The sequence below is a fragment of the Cydia splendana genome, chromosome 14 (genome assembly GCF_910591565.1).
Source record: "Cydia splendana chromosome 14, ilCydSple1.2, whole genome shotgun sequence".
Lineage (NCBI taxonomy): Eukaryota > Metazoa > Arthropoda > Insecta > Lepidoptera > Tortricidae > Cydia > Cydia splendana.
The window spans coordinates 3,538,804-3,554,321 of record NC_085973.1 but is presented as its reverse complement, the minus strand read 5'-3'; the positions used below and the strand labels follow the sequence as shown (position 1 = coordinate 3,554,321).

At 36.7% G+C, this 15,518-nt stretch overlaps 1 protein-coding gene and 1 long non-coding RNA gene across 2 annotated transcripts in view; one reads left to right on the top strand and one right to left on the bottom strand.

Annotated features, from left to right (window-relative positions):
• The first annotated feature begins 3,396 nt into the window (after nucleotides 1-3,396).
• On the top strand, nucleotides 3,397-4,349 carry LOC134797093 (uncharacterized). Its single transcript, XR_010145038.1, has 2 exons — nucleotides 3,397-3,440; nucleotides 3,544-4,349. It is a non-coding gene; the product is annotated as an uncharacterized LOC134797093 (long non-coding RNA).
• Nucleotides 4,350-6,609: 2,260 nt separating this feature from the next.
• The window catches only part of LOC134797078 (mitogen-activated protein kinase kinase kinase 11), a 122,310-nt gene continuing 113,401 nt past the window's right edge, over nucleotides 6,610-15,518 (bottom strand). The window contains exons 8-11 of the mRNA XM_063769302.1: nucleotides 9,974-10,084; nucleotides 9,051-9,186; nucleotides 8,332-8,452; nucleotides 6,610-7,583 (exon numbers count right to left, since the gene is read on the bottom strand). Of these exons, the coding sequence (XP_063625372.1) occupies nucleotides 6,756-7,583; nucleotides 8,332-8,452; nucleotides 9,051-9,186; nucleotides 9,974-10,084 (1,196 nt within the window). The 3' untranslated portion in view covers nucleotides 6,610-6,755. The remainder of the gene's footprint in view (nucleotides 7,584-8,331; nucleotides 8,453-9,050; nucleotides 9,187-9,973; nucleotides 10,085-15,518) is intronic.

The following is a 15,518-nucleotide window of genomic DNA, read 5'->3' as shown; positions in this document are numbered from 1 at the left end:
GAATGTCATTTTCACAGAAATATGGAATGCCCGAAGTATGATGCCTACACCGTTCGTACCTCCAATACATACAAGCCAGATATTAAAATTAAATATTTTCAAGACTAGAGTATTTTTAAGTAATCGTGCCATGAGTCAATACATACAATATAATTAAACATATATATTTACAGTGTTAAAAAAAACTGTTAATAAATTCATTTTACTTGAAAATAATTTGTGACTCCAGTATTTGAAACTTATTTATTATAAAGAGATTCTTATAATAATTTGGTTAGGATTTGGCTTGCACTAAAAACAAGTTTGGAAACGGAGCACTAGAACATCAGGTTGGCACTGGCGTGTCAACAAATCATACAATATACTACAACATACATATCCATATAAAAATTCCAATATTTATATAAAATATAGTGGTAATGAATCTCGAATACTGCTGAAATACTGCTACATTCACGATTTCCGTTTCATAAATAACAAATTAAAAGTATAATAAAAAATAAAATGGACGCAAAACAATTTCAATTATTGCACAAGAAACGAAAATTAATATAAATAATTACAACATTCGCTTTACTGGCCAAGGCCAGAAACAAAGTGTACTGAGGAAAGACCTACAAGTCCTACAACCTGCGTAATCTCTGACGATCCAAACGTTAGGCACTGGTTTCGCTAAAATATCAAAGCTAAGTTACATTTAAAATTTGATATAAATACATTACAATACCTAGATTTAGTGATGACGATAACGTGTGTCTAATTTTCAAAACTTGCTCCATAGGCCTTCGAAGTCGAAAAGATATTCGAATACATACCAATTTTCTATACAAATACAGTTGCTGTAAGAAAACCAGTGTTCCTGAGTACAGAAAGCATAATATCGAATATAATATCAATCGCAGGATATGCAATATTTGGGTACATTTACATTTTGCAAAACTCCGACTAGTTTTTTTTACCTAATTAATTATCGTGGGATACAAAACTGGTCACTACACCTATATTTACTGATATTTTAGTAAAAAATAATCTAACATTCGATTTTGTACAAAATCCATACACTGTCCGACGTACATAACTGTTAGTTACCGTAATGTGGAAAGTAAATAATTTCTATTCAATTCGTTCGTATTGTACTTAAAAATATATTTGTACTATTTATAATTTAATAAAAATAACAATGCAAATGGTGCGTTAGCACCGCAACAAATTAAAATAAATGCCGGGAAAGGGGTTATTCCCACTAGTTACCACCAAGTTGCTACCAGTGGTACTAATGGGAATTTTTTTCCCACCTTTTACCACTGCACTGGTAACTATTATTCCCAGTAGTTAACAGTGGTAGAAGGTGGGAAAAAAATTCCCAGTAGTTACCACTGGTAAAAACTTGGTGGTAACAAGTGGGAATAACCCCGGGAAAGCTGCAGCTTCAGGGAATATTTACATTTTGTACATTTTTTGTTATTTGTGCCTTTTTGTTCCTCTAGTTATCACTGGGTATAAAAACATTTCTCTACCTCAATCAATTCATTTTAAGACAATTTTCGAGTATGAATTTATAGTTTAAATTAATAGAATAAATAATGTTTAAAAATTACTGAAATTACACGAGTTTACACACGTTTGCTTGTTACTAGAAAATGTTTAATTTTTGAATCATTACATTTTTAGCAGCTCAAATAACCTTTCCAAATGGAAAATAGCATCCGTTACTCCTATACACAAAGAAGGCCCAAAAACAATTCCCAGTAATTACAGACCGATATCGCTGCTCAGCGCATTCTCAAAAATTTTAGAAAAAATAGTTAACACTCGCCTAGTCAAGTATCTTGAGAGCTACAACCTCTTATCGGATAGACAGTTCGGGTTTAGGCGGAATAAATCCACGGAAGATGCCACATCAACTCTCGTCAACCTAATCTCATCATATTTAGACAAAAATCTAAAATGTATTGGCGTCTTTTTGGATCTGGCTAAAGCCTTTGATACCGTGTCGATACCGATCTTGCTCCGCAAACTACAAAATCTAGGGATACACGGTATCCCGCTGTCGTGGTTCGAAAGTTACTTGACAGGGAGAAGGCAACTTGTCAGAGTAGGTTCCTTTACTAGTTCGACAGAAAATATTAAATTCGGTGTTCCGCAAGGAAGTATTCTTGGTCCCACCCTTTTTACGGTTTACATGAATGAAGTTCTAAATTTAACAATTCCTAAGTCTGAAATTCTCTGTTACGCAGACGATACCGTTATACTTTTTAATGACACATGCTGGAAGAACACAATCGCTACTACAGAAAAGGGTATGAAAATTGCATCTGACTGGTTCCGTTCCAACCTTCTAACCCTGAACTGCAAAAAAACTAAATTCCTTTGTTTCTATAAAACCGCCCTATCTAAACCACTTCTTCCTCCTATTATAAAAATCCATTCATGCACAGACTACCCTACTTCTAACTCATGTAACTGCGATTCCATTCAGAATACTGATGTTATAAAATATCTTGGTCTTTTAGTTGATGAAAAACTGAACTTTAAAAACCACATACATAAACTCTCTGCCAGAATAAGAAAGTCCATTTATATTTTCAAAAAGCTACGTAACTCTGCCGATTATTCTATACTTAAAATGGTTTACACCGCGCTCTGTCAGTCTGTAATTAGCTATTGCATCACAGTTTGGGGAAGTGCAGCAAAGACTTTTATGCTAGAAATTGAAAGGGCTCAACGTTCTGTTTTAAAAGTGATACTTAAAAAGCCCTTTCGATTTCCAACCATTGATCTCTATGCTCAAGCAAACGTCTTAACCGTACGTCAATTATTTTTAATGAAAATTTCTTTACACACTCACAAATTCTCAAAATTATTACATTGCTATAGTTCTTTAATTAAAAAACGTGTCTTTAACTTACCGATTCCAGAAGTACGTTCCGTTTTTGGTAAACGTTTTGGTGAACGAATCCGAGTAACCACTTACAACGCCATGCTTAAACACTGCAACCTTAAAGACTGCACCATCGTCGAAGCAAAGAAACTCCTATTTATTTTTTTACAATCACTTAACTATGCCGAGACAGAAGATATTTTAGTTAAAATAATTTAGGTTTATTTTTCATGTTTTGCCATAGAAATGTATATCTTTTTCTTACTTATAAGTATGTTATAAGTTCTCATTTTAAGTCTGTTATATTATATCAAAAACATACCTAAGATATTACTGGACTTGATTGTGTAACTTAGATCTCTTATTTAAACTGTAACTGGTTCCCCGCGATACAGGCGTAGCCTAGTGCGGAGACCCCTGCCATACTCTGTTATGTGTTCTTTTGATAATAAATTTATTCTTATTCTTATTCTTATTCTTCTTAAATGAAACATTGTGATGTTTCTTTTTGATGGTTTACTTTTCCCACAAAGCACAAACTAGTAATACTTAAGGCTCCGTCACACAGGCGCGTTTTGTGGAAGGGGCGCCCCGCTTTTACATATACAACGCTCACGCCCCGCCCGGAAAACGCGCCTGTGTGACGGAACCTTTACGTGGAGTTGATTTGTCCTTATCGTTGTAAATAATAAAGACGGCTTTTATTTGCTCACTCCAAAATTAAAAAGTACTTTGTTATATGTAGATGGCGTCACCTTAGCATGGTCTTATTTCTGCATGTTCCTTTTTTTACATCAAAACGTACCTATAACGCCATCTGTTGAAACTCTGGTGGAAACACCATACATAAATCACCATACTGTGATATCGCCAAAGTGACGCTATCCAAAACAATTTATGAGAAATGAAAAATAGTAGTCAATTTGACAGTCAACATTTTTGTTACGAATCAAGTGCTGCCGTCTATGGGGAGTAATATTTAGTGGGTAACAGGCACTGTCACGCACCCAAACACGCATACACGTTTTATACAAATGTACAGCTCTACACGTCACTAATTAATGAACACAATTGCATTTATACAAGGCTGGGCCCAAAGGCCGGGAGCTGACCACTCATCTTTATCCTAATATTGAACAAATTATGAAAAATGAAAATATACTGCGTCTATTTTACCTATTATTTTTGCCATTGCTAGACAGAAAGCTATAACACACTTGAATTCGATTTTTAAAAGGTTGAAAAAATTTAACATAAAGAAAATAATTGCTTTGCCCGTCACTGTACGCAAATCAAATCTCTTAGATGTAACTATAAAGCCAATAATTAGTGAAAGAATTATTTTGTATCTGTTGGTGAAAAATAATATTAGCATAAAGATCAGTGATATTCAGCTGATACAAAGCCGCAGAGGTCGATATAGAATTGTAGATGTCGCTACGCTTTCGTAGTTTACCCACAATATAAAGTAAATACTTTATAATGTTATGACGACCACAAGTCACTGTTATGGTCGTTATGGACGTTGGATGCACAATGATAATAAAACTATCGTGAAAACCGCAGCTCTGAATTTATGAATTCTGATGGCACAATCTTCAACACGACAGATATAATAATTTCGTATCATAATTGGCCTGTAACATCAATAAGATGATGGTTTAAACAGCGTCCATATTAAGTGTGCGGCACTTCCGCAAATGACTATTAAGTCCAATGCTCGAGCGGCAGCCGCGACCGCGAGCTGGCAGAATGCCGTGCGCGGTGACGAAGGTGGGAGAGCGGCGCGCTGGTGTCTCAGTTCTCGCCTAGTGTGAAGAAGGCTAAACCACGCTTCATCATAATTTGGTATATGGCTTCAATAACCAGAAATCATTTTATTTATTTTTCTAATGCATTTTGTAATTTTTATATTTTAAATCAATGCCTATTTGTGTTGTTTTAAGCAAACACACACTTATTGTCGATAGTCAGAAAGACGCTACTGCCAAAATTATTTAGAAATAGACCTTAGGGGTCATCCATTAATTACGTCACACGTTTAGGGGGAGGGAGGGGGTCAAGAAAATGTGACATATTGTGACATGGGGGAGGGGGGAGACACAAACTTTGTGACGTCACTTTAACTTCATCAGTAACCGATTTTTTTTTAAAATTATTTTATTCGCTGTACATTTAAATAACAAGTTTTTAAAACGATAATCGTTTTTATTCTTTTAATTTTCTTTCCTAAGCAGTTTTGGGTTATAAAATTACTAATATTTATGTCGTCAAAATATTTTGATAAAATATTAATAATACTTAGGTACTTACTTAATTCGATTTGGCGATTTCGTAGAAAAAATGTGACGTCACACTAGGGGGGAGGGGTTTGCCAAATGTGACCAAATGTGACAAGGGGGGGGGGAGGGGTCAAAAAACCTAGAAATTCGTGTGACGTAATTAATGGATGACCCCTTATACACAATGTGTTTTGCCTAAAAGGTCACAGTTTAAGAAAACCCTGGACATTTCTGCAGGCGTATTATGGATGGTTTTATCCACGTGATAAAATAACTGTCACTTTTTAAATACTGTGCGATAGAAAGTGACGGACACCGTTTTATCACGCTGTCAGGTAGACAAGAACGACCATCATATCCGTACTGGATCACGTAGCGACATCTATAGGTACACGGATCAAGACACCCACTTAAGTTAAATATTACTTAAAACGTGACGTCACACGATAAGTAGGTGTAACACTATTCTCAAACGCTAAGCAACTTATTTAAATTACGACCTCTTATGCAATAAATCGAGTATACACTCGTACTTGAGCCGCGGAAGATGGCGCCACTGAAAAGCGAGTTCAAATTAACTGAGAAAATAATAAAAGCTGTAGGTATCTGTTTTTTCGTTATTTTCTTGCTACATTTTAATTATGAAACTCCTACGAGACATATTTTTTTTTTAAATCGGGTCACTCACATTCTTACAAGCGATAATAGACTTATTTTAAGTGAGTGACCCGTTTTAAAAAAAAAAACTTGTTACATATTAAAGTATACCCACTCTTTATAAATACAATTAGAGCGGATTTATAATAATTATAATCGACAAATACGACTTCATTCACAACCGTTGCCAATGTAGCTTCGCAATGTTAATAATAGTATCTTCCATGAAAATATTACCTTCAAACGATAAGATTTTATTTGAACAATGCTTCTCAGTGCCATTCCGCCGCGGCAACCAATTTGCTAAAAAGCAAGCGTTCCACGCTACCGCCTATGTACATTGTACACTCACACAAGGTAGGCTTCTAACTGCCTATTCTTAGTAGTTACCACCGAGCCCTATGATAGTGCCAAATAGTTCATTATTGGCCGGGTAGTAACTACAGGTATAGCATAGACAAAGTAATTATAGCAGATGTACACAGTCGAATATATCGTAAACTAAATGGCGCTGTAGGATGTGATACATTTTGTGATAATGTACTAGTTTTATAGAGTAAATTAACAATTTCACGGAGTTATTAAAATACACTGAAAAATATAGTCAAACATGTTTTTGTTTTATATTGATGTTAAATTAACAAAAACTTATAAGTATGACGAAGTTGACTGTGAAGTTACATGTTGTGTTTACACTATCAAACTGTTTCGAATGTGATAAAGAGAAGCTGAATTAATTCGATATGAACCTAGGCTCATACATTAGCGCTTGACATTTAGTTACTCCAAAATGAACGGAAGCCGTGCAGCGCCATCTAGAGTTTTCACCACTCAAACTTTCAACTGCATAATCTAATAAAGTTGTCTATGCGAACGGGCCGTTAAACCTCCGTGTACAGTCAGACCAGGTAGTCGTCGAACTTCTTTAGCCTTCGCTACGAGTGTTTGGAGGGCCGCCTCTCCACCCCGCCGGGCAATGATTCCGGGCTGAAGCGGACTCGAGAAACTGAACCTGTCGAGGCATCCCTAGCCGATACGTACGAGCTGTCCGTCTCACTCGTTATACTGTCCGGGGGAGTTGGGTTAGTTGGTGTGCCACCGCCGGAACTGCCTCCTGATGCGCTCGATTTCTTATTGTATTTTTTTAAACTGGAACGTAGTTTTGTTGGAGCGAGTTCTAAACCTAAATTAGCAGGTCGCTCAACCTCCTCCTGTCTATAAAAGTCTCTAGGGAGAGAATAATCTGAGGTTTTCCTCGGATATTCCGTTATAGGCGTCCGATATTCACTCTTACTGTATTTCCCACTGTACTGCCTCGAAGGGGAGAATTCCTCCGCGTGTGAGTTTGTAGCTGAGGAGTTTGAAGGCGTTCTTCTGTGAGTTAAAAACTGTGGTCTATAGTCCGGCGCGGGTTCCTTATATTCGTAGCTCTCATCGTACGGGAAATATGGATGTTTGACTACGTAGTCGGCTGTCCTGTCGTACCCGTAAGGTTCTCTATAGTAGAAGTCCCGTTCTTGTGTCGGTTGGAAGTTTTCTCTGTAGTTGTGGTAGAGATCGGCGAGATGTTCTGAGGTGGCCGAGGAGGTTCTTCTAGGGGAGGGGGTGGGGGGTTGCGTGGAGGTGTAGGTGGTGCCGAGACCGGAGGTGCCGGAGAGGGGTTGTGCGGAGTGGGTGTAGGAGGAGTAGGAAGGGTGCGGGTTGTGGCTCGGGGAGTCAGTGAATCTGATCGGCTTCTGCTCTTCTGCTTGGAGACTGGTGATCTGAAATGAAACATGATTTTTAAGTATACTCAAAGTAGAGTTTACTTTTAAGTATAATCTTAACCACGTCTATCGTAATGTGCTAAGAATATCAAGAAACTATTGTCAGGTAGTAAAGAAAAAGATACTCCTTTTTCAGAATCTTAAAAGTATGGCGCATAGATCATAAACGAACCCGAAAGCCTCCCCGACCACTGTTCAACAGTCACGTACGTACACATACCGGATTCAATTACTATCGAGCAACTCCTGGCAGGGTCGCCATGTGAGGTGTGACGTAAAGACAAACAACTAGGTTCGAGTATAAACGTATAAAAGGTTAAAATATCGCGTACGTGCTATTATATACTACATCTACGGGCGTGTGGGGGTGAGGCATAGTACAGTCAGCAGCAGAAGTTGCTAAGCGGGCGAGGTGTTCAAAATTACCTTGACACGCTCTTATTCTCTTAACAATAAAGTAGCGTTAAGATCATTTTGAACACCTGGCGGCTGCTGACTGTACACACACTATACTATAGTAACTCTCCGACGAGCCGGTGGCATCGGGCGGGGTAAGCGGGCCTATGACAAAATTGATAAATATTATGGAATCAGAGAGTTGCGCAAAAAGCACATCACAGGCGCCACACCAGGCAAGTGTGTGTGTGTGTGTGTGTGTGTGTGTGTGTGTGTGTGTGTGTGTGTGTGTGTGTGTGTGTGTGTGTGTGTGTGTGTGTGTGTGTGTGTGTGTGTGTGTGGCACTCACCGGCGCGCCCGTGATGGCGTTGAGCGGCGCGCGCAGGTGGCGCGCGGGGCCGTGGTAGGTGTTGTGCGCGAACACGAAGCCCTCGTACGCCGCGCTCGGCGGCTCCGGCTCTAGGTCCGGCCTGGAAATTACAACCAAAATATTACTTGCTAGTAAGTCGGTGCCCCGTAACGTGTGACGCAACGCAAGTAAATAAATATGTATCATTTTCTATAATTTTAAGATAAAATGACCATTTTCCCATCTCCCAAAAGTCCTGGGTCTAGTTTTGAATAAAAAAACCTTCTTTAGCTATCGATTACAGATAAACGAGGGTCAAACGTAAGTACATACATTAAAAAATATATAAATTTATGGAACCGACTCACATTTGGCCCTCGGCCCAATTTTTATGATTTGAAAACCATTGAAAAATTGTGTTCTTTAATGGTTTTTGGCGCAAGCCTATTTTTTAAGGATACCTTAACGCCTGGCCTTAATAGCGCGGCCATGTTGTACAACACGAGCTCGATGATTGATAGCTTCTTAAATTTGTAACAATCGTCTATAGTAGACCGTGGTTCGTACCTGTGGGGTGTAGCGGACTGACGTTGCCGACTCGGACGTCGTATCCGACCGCAACGCCGCCCAAAAGTGCCGCCATATTGTAGAGAACCAGCTCAATAATCGATGGCTTCTTGAATTTGTAACAATCGTCTATAGTAAACCGTGGTTCGTACCTGTGTGGTTGTAAGGTGGGGTGTAGCGGACTGACGTTGCTAACTCGGACGTCGTATCCGGCCGCAACGCCGCCCAAAAGTGCCGCCATATTGTAGAGAACCAGCTCAATAATCGATGGCTTCTTGAATTTGTATCCTGGTGCAGAGAATTTTATTAATTTTGCTAACCGTAAACATTGGGTAACGAAGTAATCTTTCTTGCAATAAATTAAAAAAAATATCGCTTCAAATGAGAATACTTTTCAAAGGCAAATTTTCGTAAATGTCAGTGTGAATGTCACAGTTAAGGGGCCCACAGATTACCAGTTCGCCGGACGATACCAGCCTGTCAGTTGTTCGGAGCTGTCAAATTTTGCGTTTAACTGACAGGACGATGTCGTCCGGCGGACTGGTAATCAGTGGGCCCCTTTAATCACAATCAACTGTCGCCATAGGCACAACTGACACGAATAGTTCGGTTCTCAGTGCTTTGATAAAGTAATAAGAAATGCAGAAATCGTGCCTGATGAAGGACTTTGTGTTATAATTCGAATATTTAAAGACATTCATATTTCACACCAATAAGCTAGTGATGACCCTGCATTTCACAAATGCTCCCTTGTCCGTTGGAAAGTCTGCCATTTCGTGGCATAAATCGTAAATTTAAACTTGACATTATCAATTCGCTCTAATAAACGAAGGGCTTCTGTGCTGCCCCCTACTTTACTACTAAAAGTCTCTTGTTGTTCTCTAAACCTAGAGCCCAGTTGTCTAAACCCTACTTGCACCCCACTAACCCGGGGTAAACCGTTAACCCAGTGTCAAATTGTGCTGATAACCATGGTAACTCCAGGTTTAATCGGTTAACCCCGGGTTAGTGGGATGGTGTAAGTGGCCCTAAGTAAATCCAGAGATCGCTAACTATAAGTATAAATAATATTTACCTTCAGTACTATAAAGCGTGGGCATGGGTATCGTGTACCGCGACGACGTACTGAGCGGGTACTCGGGGCCCCACTCCTCGGGGCTGAAGTCTGCGTAAGGAACAAAACAACCTATGTGAATGAAACATAGGCAGTTAGTTACGAGGTGCGGTGGCCGATTGTAGCTGGCGAATAGATGTGGAAACGGATGGAATCTTACTGTTATAAATTTTCTTATGAATTATTAAATGTAACGTGCTATATTTAAAATAGTTACTCAAATTAGGTATTAATTTTTTTGTTACATTAAAAAACAGACAATTCGTTTCCAAAGTAATCTATTCGTTAGGTTATTGTATTGCAAACTCCTCACGTCTCATATTATGAGTTACATATTCTTACTTGGTTATAGGTAAATATAAAGTTAATTTGAATGACATATGAAGAGTTTGCGAACAGTGAAATGAAATTATGATAGAAATTATTATAAATAACAAATCATGAAAAACAACTATTCTAAATCACAGCTATTTTAAATGATATAAATATAACAAAAACACAAGACATATTTAGAAGCTACATGATTCCTAAAAATGTTTCTAGCAAAACAACATGCACTGAAATATTTCAAATAATAACTACACATGCTAAACAGTTCATTATAAAAATCAAAAGCAAGGTGTACAAATAAATCATACTTACATGTGCAAAACTTAAAACTAGCACTTTTGATTAAAAAAAAATTACGTTGTCTCTGCCTTCCCGATATTAGAGCCGAAAGAAAAGCGGAAGCGGATTTAGATTTCTTTTTTTTTGTTCCCAGCACCAAGTGGTTTATTTTTTTAATCGTTTATTTATACGGCTCATTTAAAAACTGTTAAGGGGTTTGTTAGTTCTAAAATATTAGTAAACCCATGTTAAAAGAATACACCAGAATCGATTTCATGGAAAAGGTTTATTTAATATATAAAAAGGATATAAAGAACCGGATCACCAGAGTTTCACATTGGCAGAGATCTTTAGTTCTGTTACGCTCTGCGGAGATTTTTTAACATTCTTTTTACATCTGAGCCTCATTTTTTAATACTAGTCCACCACCACTGTAGAGATTACGCGTGTTACACGGTCGGCATCGTACAGATTGGTCTACAGATTGGAAGCCCGTGTGAAAAATATATTTTTTTATATGAAAATTAATAAACAAATATTGACTTGGTACTTACTTACGTACTTGTAGGTAGATAAGGTATACCATATTTGTCTTTGTTAAAGTCTGAGAAAAATATCTTTTAATTTAAAATAAAATATTTAAAATCCAAACATGTACCTAAAATAAACCTAATAATCATGATTTCATGCGAAGTCATAGAAAAATCATTGATAAAGATTTGATTTATATAGTTATTTATAATCTTTGATATCACATTGACTTCCAAAATACATAAGGAAATTAAAAATTAATTGTAAACATTTGAAGGCGTGCCAGATGTGGTGAAACCAAGCGATAACTATCAATAAGTAAGTACGACGTATACATATATAATTATATCACTTAAACCGTAGGATATAGCATACACTATGAACTGCTAAGCATGCATAGCACTTAACTTAAACGGCTGAAAGCAAACAAATGCTTACAATTTACAAAAAAATCAAGTCAAACGGCTAGAACATATAAACAATACAAACTTCTAGAAATATCTCTACTTAACGCACGTAATGTGCCACACAAAATATAAAAAACCAATGAAACATACAATTTTTACATTCAATTCCATAATTAAGTCTACTTGAACACTAATATCTTAATAATAGTGTCAAAAATGTCCGCTCCGGAAAAACGAACCTAGTTTTAAAATGCTTTCAAATATTAAAAAAATAATAATAATATGAGTCAATTCCTTTCAACAACACTATTTCCATCAGTCAGTAAAAAATAAAATGACTAAAAATACAATTATAAGTTTCTTTGAAAAAAAAAAATACAATAAAATATATTTTTCACCGGAGCGAACAAGTTTGGAATCTAACGAAATGTTCCCTCGTTATCTCACAATCATAAAACCATAGAGACATTGTTTTTTTTGTGACACATGTCAAGCCTAAACATCCGTTTAGAATGTACCAAACCAATTTTATATCTGTGGTACATCAAAATATAATTTATTGTCGGTCAAACAAGTTTAGTCAGTAGAAAAAGGCGCGAAATTCAAATTTTCTATGGGAGGATAACTTTTCGCGCCATTTTATTTTTAAATTTGACGTTTTTTATATTGACGGAAATGGCTTGACAGACTATAAATAAGAATTGAAATGAATCATATCAAAACTAAAATATTGATTAACATTAGAAAATGACACACGTCAAAGACAAATCTTGCAAACCTCGATCTCTTTTTGTGTGTGGACGAGTGACAAGTGTCACAACACGCACACTAACACATTTTCGTTGAAGTATGTTATTGTATTCTGAGAGATGAGAATTCGGATTTGTCGCTCGACCGATCCGCAATTTGTACTGAGCGAGCAAAATCGATAAATCCAACAATTACATGAGACTAAAATATAATAATTGTGTTTGAATGTAATTAAACGTATGATATCTAAAAAAAAATTTTACATGTAAAATGTAACACTTTCTTTTTATAAATTTGATGTCCCCGACCTCTTTTTATAACAAAAAACCGAGCAAACAGGCATTTTTGTGCAGCAGCTCACGCACGCGACTGGACTCGGTCTAGTGAAAATCCAAGTGCAACTAGTTTTATTACCCGCGCTAGATTAGATTGACGCGCTAATCTTGTACCTCGGCAGAGGGGAAATAGTGCGAATGCCGCCTCCCTTCCGTGTTGCTCGAAGACATGAGATGATTTTTTTTAGACATATTTTACTAAATAAATTGTACTAATGTTCCAGAGATTTATCTACCTATTTAGATTTGGTTGATTTACCTTAGTGTTGCTAGATCAAAATCATTGCTTACAAAGAACGAAAGAGTTGTTTTAGCTTCGATATTCAAAAAAGGTTTGGTATATAACCATGGATAATTTAGGCGTTTTCGTAAACACAAAAACATACTTACAGGCATAGGGCAGGTTGTCGTGCGAGGCTCCTTTGCAGCGAAGGGAAACAAAGTCATTGTCATACCAACATACACATAACTGGATATCATAGACAAGTCACTACTGTAGTCACAAAACGAATGCTTCATAAATCATAAGGTCAATGTGGAAAAGACCGTCATAGAGCGAGTACTCTCGTACTTGTAATACGTACGTCGCTCAGAAAGGGTCTGAAAGGAAGAGCTTCACTCCTTCTGCTCTACTGGCCATAGCAAGAGTTAGGTGCTGAAGTGGTGATGTACACCAGAAGACCGGCTACACGCTGAGGGTGTTCCAGCTTCGATCGCCACGTGCACTTCAACTCGTTTGTGGTGCGCGTGCCGCGACCGCTGCAGGGGACCATCGAGTGCGCCGACTTCTGGCCGAAGGGTGTCGTGTTTAGGAGGTTTCGGGGCAAACTGCCCAATCCGACACAAGACCAGACAATTCAACGGAGCCACGCCGTTTTGTCGCCTAAATAGTGTTTAGTTTTTAAGTTTATAAAATGCATATATGTGTTAGTCTGTAAGGTATTTACCCGATTTAAAACTTTAAATAAATAAATAAAAGCGACGAGCTTGTAGACGGTCTACCTTTATAGACGGTCTTTGCCATGTTGACCTTAATCTAAAAGTGAACTTGTGAGTAAATGCAGGAGTCTTCTCATATGAACTAGCTGAATAGTAAGATTTTGACTTTTATGACTATAAATTTGATGAGCGTGGATAAAATTGGTTGCCCACAATAATGAGATGTCTATGGAATAACCTTGTTATGTCAAAACAATTCTCTACGGTCACTCAATTTGCTAGATCCAAGGTCGGTAAATCTTAGGGTAGTTTTGATGACGTCACGTGAAAAATTTTTTATCATTGTTACGTAATATTTTTATTATTATTTATAGGTACTAAAATAGCTATAAAAGTGTGCTTATAGTTATGAAGTTCCAATATTGTTGGCTAACATTGACGTCACCTAAATTAACCTAAAAAAACGAATCTTGGAAACAATTGCAAAAGACCACAGGGTGTTTTGCACAGCCAATTTTTTTTATTTTTTCTTCTTATTACGGCCGTTACACTGCGATCTTTCGCAATATTTAAATACAACTTGGCAAGAACCTAAACAATCCTCAAAAATACATTTAATTTAAAAGTCTTTTATCATAATCCTAACAAAAAAATGATAACTATCAATTAAAAATAAATTAACTAACAATGAAATGAGATAAATGCATTCTTGTGATGTCCTCCAGAACTTTTGTACGTAAAATTGTTTGTATGTAAAATACGGGTAGGAGATAATTTTACTTAGTTTTGGTACATCACAATGGATACGAAATTGCATTACGTGTTCGTACAGTTTGATAGATGTATCAGTGCAATTGAGCATTTTAATTGATATACCGGGTGGGGCCTGTAACAGATAAATATCGGATTAATCATTAGAATTGTTTGAATAATTATGGGTGACAAGTATTTTATTGCGAAAGTATTTCGAAAGTCTTTATGGACATCGTTTTCTAGGTTCTCGGGGGTGCGGGTTTCTAAAATTATTACCGTTTTAGAATCCAAGATGGTGGACATTTACTTTTACGTAAAAATCTATCATTTTTTAGATTCTCGGGGGTACGGATTTCGAAAATTATGGCCATTTTTATTATACCTAAGGTCGAAGACATGTATTTTTCGTAAAATCGTCTTGGATTCATTGACTGGGGCGGTATGAAGTTCACCAGAACCGCTAATATACTGTTATTGTTATACTGTGGTATACTGTTCTTGTTATACTGTGTTATATTGTGTATTGGTTTATTAGGTTATTATGATACATGTATCAACTGCGGTAAAGAATCAAAAACAGACACTGGTTTTACTTTTAAAACTAAGAAATAAGTCTTTTTTACACTTTTTATTTACTTAACAACTAACTAAAATTACTTCAAATCCTTCGAATAGATCTAGCGAATATATTTACACCTAAAGTCGAATCGAATCGTTCGGGTCAATTATACTTTTTTTTTGTAAAAAAAAGGTTATGACGACTTAAAATTCTCGTTTGGGATAGAGTTTAATTTTCAAGTGTTAACGTAGGAATGTGGTTATGAGTAGAAAATGATATGTCTAAAATATGGCAACATTTTGTACAATATCTTAACTGAATTTGGGATCGGCTTACAGTTAAAAAAATAATTTTGTGCTTTACGATTGAAAAGGTGACCTAAATATTAAAAAATGTTATTGTTTGTAATTTCATTGTACTATTTTATGGTTCAATTTTAATCAAACCTTAGATTTTGAAAAGTTAAACAGACTAGGTACCATTAAATTTATTAATTGAAAAAAAAAATGGAGTACGTTTCGAAAACATGTTTCGACTGACCGAAAACGGAACTCCATCCCAAACTATTCGTCCCGCAAAAGCTCAGTCGTCTCCGAGCTCAAATTGCTCGAGAGCAAACCGCC